The sequence below is a fragment of the Poeciliopsis prolifica genome, unplaced genomic scaffold (assembly GCF_027474105.1).
Source record: "Poeciliopsis prolifica strain line A6 unplaced genomic scaffold, Auburn_PproV2 SCAFFOLD033, whole genome shotgun sequence".
NCBI lineage: Eukaryota > Metazoa > Chordata > Actinopteri > Cyprinodontiformes > Poeciliidae > Poeciliopsis > Poeciliopsis prolifica.
Genome location: NW_026562408.1, coordinates 1,655,092 through 1,663,313, shown reverse-complemented (window position 1 = coordinate 1,663,313; position 8,222 = coordinate 1,655,092). Strand labels below are relative to the sequence as shown.

The following is an 8,222-nucleotide window of genomic DNA, read 5'->3' as shown; positions in this document are numbered from 1 at the left end:
TTCTTTGTCAAAATGAGAATTTCTACTGGAAATGTTGCACCATTAATGTGTTTTAAATTTTATTTATGTTTATTATAATTTTCCATATCCATCTAATAAAACATAATACTGGAAAACTGGACCAATAAAAGAAATTAATGCACAAAGAAAAGTATGCTTAATATTCAACGCTGTATTTTTAATTTAATAAGCCTCAATGAAACACATGCTAAATTACTGCATAATTACAGGAATTACTCTTTGTCCATAAAAGAAAATCAATGTGGACAATGTGGACAAGTAACGTCTGAACAAGTAACTTTACAAGTTTTGCATCATTCTTTTAATAAAATGTTGAATCTTTCCATGTCAGCAACTCATGTAGATTATTTGTAAAAACGGGCTGCAGGTTGATTATCTTCACTGATCTGGGATTGACTTTGTAAGTTTCCAGGAAGCTGGCTGGTCGAAGCCACCATTCACTGCGCTGAAAGACTTACAGAATGTATAATAATTCATAATAGTTCTATTGTCATAACATAAGAGTCTCAATTCAGGGGGATCTTTCACAATGTTTCAACTAAAATCTTTACAAAGGTTTTAGTTGCACTGAGAAATGGACTTCAAACCAGAGATATAAACTAAATGCTTTCAGTGTTTTCATGTTGGATTTTATATCTATAAATAATTTATAGATAAAAACTGAATTGATTTTAATTTAATAAAATCTCACCAAATACTCTTGAATAAGACAAAACTAACTTACAGGTAACTTTTCAGAAAGAAATGGGAGCTTAATTTAAGTTAAAAATTCCTTAATATTGATGAGAAATTTCTAGTTTTATATCACTTATAATATGAGGAAAATGTTTTGTTTTAGATGAAATAATCTGCCAATCAGCCAGAGGTTTTTCATCCATATTAAGGTCACGTATGTTAAGACGGTGGAACCAATCACAAAGGACATTTCCACCTCTTCACTGTAAAACATTTGAGCCACTTTGAGTTCTGTTTACTCTCTTTTTCTCTTTAAATAAAATAAATTTAGCAAGTTTTAGATTTTGAGCCTAAATGTGAGTTTATGAAAGATAAACTGCATTATTAAAGAAAATGTTTATTTTAATGCAGTTGGAAGATAATGTTCTGTTAACACTAAATGCTTCTGAGCAGAATTGATTGGGATGTTTAATAACATTTATTACCATATCAGAAGTTTTGTTCATGCAATTTGAAACAAGAATTTGAATTAATCTAAAGTAAAATTATTATTTTAATTTGATATTGTGAAAGAAATGTATCGTTTAAATTGCAGCATTAAGTTAAAACTCACAATTTAAGATTAACAAACTTGTTTAAACTTTTTTTTTTTATCTCTCGTTAAATCGACTTCATGAACTTTATTTCTGAGTTAAAAACAATGACATTTCTGAAATTACATTTCTGTGGCACATTTATAATCAAGTTAAAACAGCTTTAAATGTTTTAAAGTGTTTGAACTGCTCATATCAGGGTACAGAATTAAAAACAAAGATAAAATAAAAACTGCTTTTTCACACAGCGGTGCCAATATGTGACATTTAAAACCTATTTCTTTAGCTTTTTTAATTCACTGGATAAGAGACATTTTAATTTTTACAGTAACAAAAATGTTGATTCTGATTTAAAATGCCAAATAGGAATGTTCTTATTATGAATAGTGGAAGTGAGACACCTTTGTATAATTTATTATGTATAAGAACATAATAAAAATAGAGCTTGCCCCGTTCTATTCATTACCTGCAGTTTTGAACATTGAACATTTAACATGCTCAATATTTCTGAATGGTTTACAGAACTGTTTAAATTAAAATTTAACAACCGTATCCCAAATATGATTAAAAAAAAACTGTGGCTTTTACTGTCTTATTTTGAGTTAACATCATCCTGAGCAGTTTTGTAAAATCCACTTATGCTTTGCCTTGGTTCAAGTTTATGACTTTGAACCACAATCAGGTGAGCAAACTGATAAAAATTGAATTATTTGCAAAATGTAAATGGGGCAGAAAGCAATGCAGGTCCAAAACAGAAGTTTATGTATCAAACAAACGTCTGCAGGTGCAATGGCACTTTGGTATCCGTTCATATAAACTGACATTTTTTTAGGGTCTCTTAATTAAAATGTTTTTTTTTTTGTTTTGCTTCAAAATATGTGAAAAGATTAAATGTGATTTATTCACTCAAGATTAATACTAGTCCTATATATTTGAACATGGCTTAGTTTGTGCATATTTTTAGTTTATGAACTAATTGTTCAGTTTTAATCCATTACAGTCAGGATGAGGTAGAGCTCATCCACGGTTCATCAAGGTGGGATTCTTATCTCCTTTTCTTCGACCTTGCCGTGAGTTACGACCCGGACAGTTCTGATTTCAACTCTGGACCTGCACAGCTTCAAATCTGAGATACAAAGGTGCTTTATTCTTCAGCCTCCTTAGAAGTGTGAATATTTTGGATTTGTGGTTTTATGACCAAGAGAGTCAGCTTGGGAGTTCCATAATTCACTGCCTCTCAGCAGGTCAAAGGTCATTCCGTGGTCCATGCTGAGCAAGAGTCTAACGAAGATTTGCTGAAAGAAAAAGGTATTAATTTCCTCGGCCTTCTCCTGTAGTGTGCTATATTTAACTAAACTTTAGAGGAAATAAAATACAGTCTAACAGGAACAGTGTGTGCATGTATGTCTAAATGCAGCCACTTTGTATAAAGGGAAAACAGGAAGGCAGATTGTGACATTCTGCACATGAGACTCATGGTGTTCTTCACAGATGCAGCCTGGGGGAAGAAACTGCCTCAATAATCTTTATACATAGCATTGCTCTGGAAGGAAAAGTCTGTATGGTTTCTGTCCAGAATGTGTGGGGTCTGCAGAGATGTTGGCAGCCCTTTTTCTGACCCCAGTCTTGACCAAATGGATAGAGGGAATGTTGATCCTCTCTGCTGACCAGATGGTTTAATGCACTTTAACAATTCATTAAACTTAGCCTTTACCTTGTATTTTATATGGCACTTCTTTAAGTTTTTGTTTTTGTCCTTTAGTTGTTGTGACGTCAATGCTTTTTGTGATATCTGCATTTACTGGATGCACTTTGGGAATGTTATGTTTCACACCATGCATTCAATCACGCCTGCAAAAACACAAAACCTTATTCAAGTATTTTTGGTCTGGTTTCTAGTGCAAACATGCTCAACATTTAGAGACTTGTTTTAAGTCAATAATTACTTAATATTGATGAAAAAGTTCTGGCTCATTGGTAGATTATTTCACTTTTAGCAAAACATTTTTCCCATGTTATAAATTAATTTATCTGCTAATGAAACTAGTACATTTCATCAATATTAAGGAATTATTTACTTAAAACAAGCCTCAATATCAAGCTGAAAATTTGTTTTTAAGTTAGCTTTGAAGATATTTGCACTGAAAACTAAGTCAAATATATACTTGATAAGATTTTGCAATTTAAAATAAGCTAAAAATGTCTTTCTTCCTTTCTTTCTTTGTATCTGCATTTTGGATCGTAGGTGATTTGCATGGAAACATGAATTTCAGTGTAATCAGCTATGATACAGGGCTGTCATGCCTGCCGGTCTCTGGGCAGGCAGCGTCTTGCATAACCTCAGATTTACTGCTTGAATGTAAGAATCTTTATTGATAGCATCACTGGTACCTCCTGCTGATTTTGGAGATGTCGCTCTGCAGGACAGCTGAAAAATATGATTACTTGGTGTACAGATAGAGACAAACCACAAAATATAAAAACATACCATGTAACATAAAACCAAGCAGATTTTAAAATACAACTATGAAAAAAGTTTAAAACCTTCAGAGTTTGAAACCCTGTGATCATTTTGTAGTGCAAAATTCAAAAACATTCGACAGACAACATTTGTTATGAAAAACAACAGCAAAGCATGCAAGAAGCAAATGTATGAAGATAGTACCACCGTCATTTGGGACAGAGCAGCTTTTGTTAGAGGAAAACATCTATAAATACTCTGAGCACCTATTTGCATTTTGCATGTCAAGATAGAATATTGTCACTGTGTTCTGACATTTAGCACATTGTGTGTTATTATTTATACATTTTAAGGAATATTATTCAGATTTGGTTATATTTGAGTTAATGATTAAATTGCTGGAAAGCCTTCAGTTTTGGTCCAAACTGATCAGACGGCTTCCAGGAAATGCCCTGTTTCTCCTCCTTTAGCTCCAATGAAAAGCTGCAGCAAAATCACGTGACTTATAATAAGTTGTGTTTACACAGAAAGCAATCCAAGAAAACCAGCTTCTGCCTTTTCAGACATTTACAGCTCAAAACTGAGCGGCTGAGAAGACAAGTGTGAATACTCCATGAAATGCAGCTGGCAGTCATCCACAAACATCCAGACAAACTCGAAAAGTTCTTTAGCACAAATGAAAAGAATGTGTTCTCTAAATAAGGAAATATATCTGGTCAGACATAATTACTTTTTTCAGCTGCCATTCATTCCCCTTAAATGTTGCATGTTTGTCACCTTATTGTGCAACAGCAGTTTTTCTTGAACAGCCTCGGGGTTTACAGGGGAACCCCACAGGAGGAAGAGAAACACATGGAGGAACTGTGTGTTTTGCTGCATATTAGCTGATAATGAGCGATTTAATTGTTACATAAGAAGCTCTGCTTGGTATGTAATTAGTAACAAATATCTTTAAGGCTGTCGTTTTAAATGTGATTGAAGATTCCTCCACTGTTTTAGAATACAGTCCATCATCTGCATGCTGTGCACTTTTTACTTAATCAAATGCTACTTCTATTATTTTGAGTGCTAATCTACATTATATTCTTCATCGGTAAAACATACAAAGTAAACCAAAACATCAGAGAAAATACTATTAGTTTTCTGTTACATATAGAAACTCAATAGTCATTCATATTTTAAAACATTTTTTATTTTGTAAAAAACACACAAACACAAATATATATACACTATTTACAAATGCTTTAAGCAAACAGGAAGAAGTGCTTTCAAAAGAAGTTAATAGACTTGTGAAGATTTAAGAATGTTTTTACCCCATCAGCAATAGTTCACTTATAAGCCTAACGGAAAATATGTAGGTGATAAAATAAATGGCACTTCAACCTGAGTTAAATATTTATATCAGTGTGTTGTTTTCTTTTTGGAGGTATCTCCAGATTTCTGACATTTTTGGATCGTGATGTAATGCCCGATCTTAACAAAATCTGTCTAGTAAAAAGTAAAAACACAAGTGCTTTGAACCAGCCAAAACCATATGTACACATTTTCTCGGCTTCTGTAACACAGACGAGTTCTTCATAACTTCACATCGGCGGATTGGAGAGATGAGGACAACTGTCCACACATGACAGAGTGGGTTGCGTGATAGCTTAATGTGGCGACTCTGATAGGGGAGGAGCTTGTGAACAGGAAGCACTTTAAAAACAGTCCAAAATTTTAAAGAGTCCTCCTGTCCAGTCATGGAGATCTCAAACTGAGGAAAAGTTGTTCCAGAATTCGTACGAGTTGCTTTGGAAGTCTGTGCCCAGTGTTGTGTACTGTGGTGTGTCTTCTAACTCTGCAAAACAAACACAACATTCCAGCATAAATGAAAGTGACAATAGGTATGCTTTTTCAAAATTGGAGTCAACTTTTAATTATCTCTTGTCTTCTTGCAAGAGTTATCCACAGCTACGTGCAAAATGTGTTGAATTTAAACTCCCAAATTGCAAATACACAATCTATTTCTACCTTCAAAGGTTTAAAACTGCTGCAGCGTAAGTTTCCTTTTTGGTTGTGAATATTTACCTGAGGAAGACTCACTCCAATTACTGCCTGGACTGGTGCGTGCTTCATTGTGAAGGAATCCCCTGCTGTCTGTATTGACCATCCATTGTGATTCTTTCTCCAGTATCTTGCAAATCTGTAAGAACAATACCAAACTGAGTACAAACTGGAGATTTCTCACATCATTTTTTATTGTTGAATCATCAGTGATGCCAAACAGACAATACGACAAGCAGGGGTATTCCTGCCAATGAAAAATGCATGCAGTTAAGAGTGAGAGCCGGAGGTCATGCTTACCTCAATCACGTCTTGTTGATAGTCGAAATCTGGAAGAGCACAGCGAAGAAGCAGGGAGAGAAAAAGAAAATAATATAAGTATGTTGATAGGATATATTTCTATCTAAATATCTTGCAGTTTTTTTCCCCAGTTAGTAAAATTTTTGCTGGTGTCTTACCAAGGTTGTGTTCAGGAGAAACCTCAAATCTGTGGGTAAAGTGGTTCTGAAAAGGATCTGTCTCAATCTCAATGAAAAGGGAATCTGGACCTACATCTGGACAGTCGTATCCTGCAACAAGGAAACCGCATTAACTCCCCTTGTTTAGAAAAACATTTATCACTTGCATATTGCATCGTTTGTTTGTTTGGGTTATTTTGCAAAGTTTCTCACTCACCTCCATCTTCCGTGTTTACTGTGCTGCCTATTGTGTCATCCTGAGTGGACATGGTTTCCTCAAGCGGACACATGTTTACAGGAGACTGAGTGTCGCTGTCGTCTGACTCCATCTCTTCCTTAACTGCTTGTCTCTGCAAAAATAAAAAAAGAGTCAAAATCAGTTAATTTTTTTTTCAAAACAAAAGAAAATAAAAGCTTTGTTATTGCATTTACATAGCCTTATCTACGTCTGTGTGAGAGTCACATGATTTGAATAAAACTCTCACTAGATGGAAAAGGTGCCACTATGCTGCAGCACATTGACAGTATTTACCTTCTTCCTCGACTTGGTGTCCCTCGCTTTGCTCCTTTTGTCTGTGCAGGGAAAAGAAAACATTTAATCACTTTACAGCTCAATCTTTTAATATCATGTCAGCAACAAAAAAAATCCACTGTGAAAATCTTAAAATATGCCAAGAAATGTTTCTCACCTTTGTTTTTTGAGACAGCAGGCAGCATTCTGAAGACCCGCATGGCTTGGTGTCCTTTGTTGATGCTTCTGTCTTTCACCTCCTCAATGTCAGGCAGGGAGTTCATCGCACACCGGAAGTTGGCTTTCCAAGTTTTGGGATCACAACTCTGTCCCTTTGTGTATTTACCTGTAAAAACCATTTAAACATTTAAGTTTTTCATAACTAAGCCTACATTTTATTATAAATGCAGCTGAAGTGCCTGTTCCTGTTTGCTCACCTGTGTGGATGGCCCATTCTTTGAACAGACAGGCATCTTTGTCAAGCTCCCAACCGTGTCGAGCAGCGTGCTTCCATGGAATGGAGAACATTGTCTTCTCCTGCAGCGTGAATACAAAAGATGTTTTAGATAAACAGTCATTTCACAGCAGCCATTTTACTTTGTAAATGTAATTTACAAAGTGAAAAACTTTGTAAATGAAATTTACTTTAATTTCCAGCTCCATCTCAACAACTTACTGACCTTATCCACCCATTGCAGGCCGCTGATGGTGTTTGAATCGATCATCTGCTCCAGCCACGGCCGCATTCTCATCCTATTCACTGGCATGTTTGTGCCTAAAGTACGCAGCAACACAAAAACAAGACAGTCGTTAGAAAAAGGCGGAATCCGCGTTGACAGACAGTAGAGAGAGCAACTGAAACCCCACATCCGCCTCGGCTTAGATTTATAGCTGCGGGGTGGCCGCGCTAAAAGGAGGTGAGAAGTTCATCTGAAGGCTGCAGGCGCGCAAGGAGGGAAGGTTTGGGGGCGTTTACTGCACAAGTCAACCGAATTTGTTACATCCTTAAAAAACACACGCAGCTCTTCTGAAAAGATTGTTTTCCAAACTGATCCGTTTAGTGGCCAAACAAAGTAAAATTAATTAAATAAAACAAAAAAGTAGCGCAACTCCTCTTGCAGGCGCACGCTGTGGCGCATCCCCATCCAGAAATTAGAGCCCATTTCAATTCAACGAGTTAAAAATTCACAAAGCTTGAAAAACATGTTCTAAACTGTATTCACAAAATATATCAAATGTTGCTACTCGGGCGTAAATCCTTGACATAAATCCTTATGAAATATTAGCCTCGGATCCACTTACAGTGTTTGCTCCTTTTATAATCCCAGAGGAAAAAATGGAGATGTGTGAAAATCAGTGGTGCGAAAGTTCGGAGTTCGCTGTTGGTGAGTTTCTTCTCGTTCCTTAGTTATCCTTCTGGACAGCTTGTCGGACCGAGGTGAGCAGCGTGGGACCAGCTG

At 35.7% G+C, this 8,222-nt stretch overlaps 1 protein-coding gene across 2 annotated transcripts; it reads right to left on the bottom strand.

The window, feature by feature from the left end:
- Nucleotides 1–4,924: 4,924 nt before the first annotated feature.
- irf1b (interferon regulatory factor 1b) lies at nt 4,925–8,222 on the bottom strand. 2 transcript variants are annotated; one of them, XM_055051689.1, is made up of 10 exons: nt 8,065–8,221; nt 7,443–7,537; nt 7,200–7,299; nt 6,941–7,108; nt 6,784–6,824; nt 6,469–6,601; nt 6,252–6,362; nt 6,094–6,122; nt 5,818–5,932; nt 4,925–5,587 (listed from the first exon to the last, which is right to left on the bottom strand). In XM_055051689.1, the coding sequence occupies exons 2-10, from the start codon at nt 7,527–7,529 to the stop codon at nt 5,499–5,501; spliced, it is 873 nt and encodes a 290-aa protein (XP_054907664.1). In that variant the 5' UTR covers nt 7,530–7,537; nt 8,065–8,221; the 3' UTR covers nt 4,925–5,498. The 2 variants fall into 2 exon arrangements, with proteins under 2 accessions (XP_054907664.1, XP_054907665.1); XM_055051690.1 differs by lacking the exon at nt 5,818–5,932 and having other exon boundaries at nt 5,500–5,587; nt 8,065–8,222.

Bases quoted from the DNA above. Each gene is read 5' to 3' on its own strand.
- irf1b (XM_055051689.1), bottom strand. From the start codon at position 7,529: ATGCCAGTGAATAGGATGAGAATGCGGCCGTGGCTGGAGCAGATGATC. The intron at 6,825-6,940 runs GTGAGAAACATT...TTCCCTGCACAG, and splicing joins TGCTGTCTCAAAAAACAAAG to ACAAAAGGAGCAAAGCGAGG. The intron at 6,602-6,783 runs GTAAATACTGTC...TTATTTTTGCAG, and splicing joins ACACCAAGTCGAGGAAGAAG to AGACAAGCAGTTAAGGAAGA.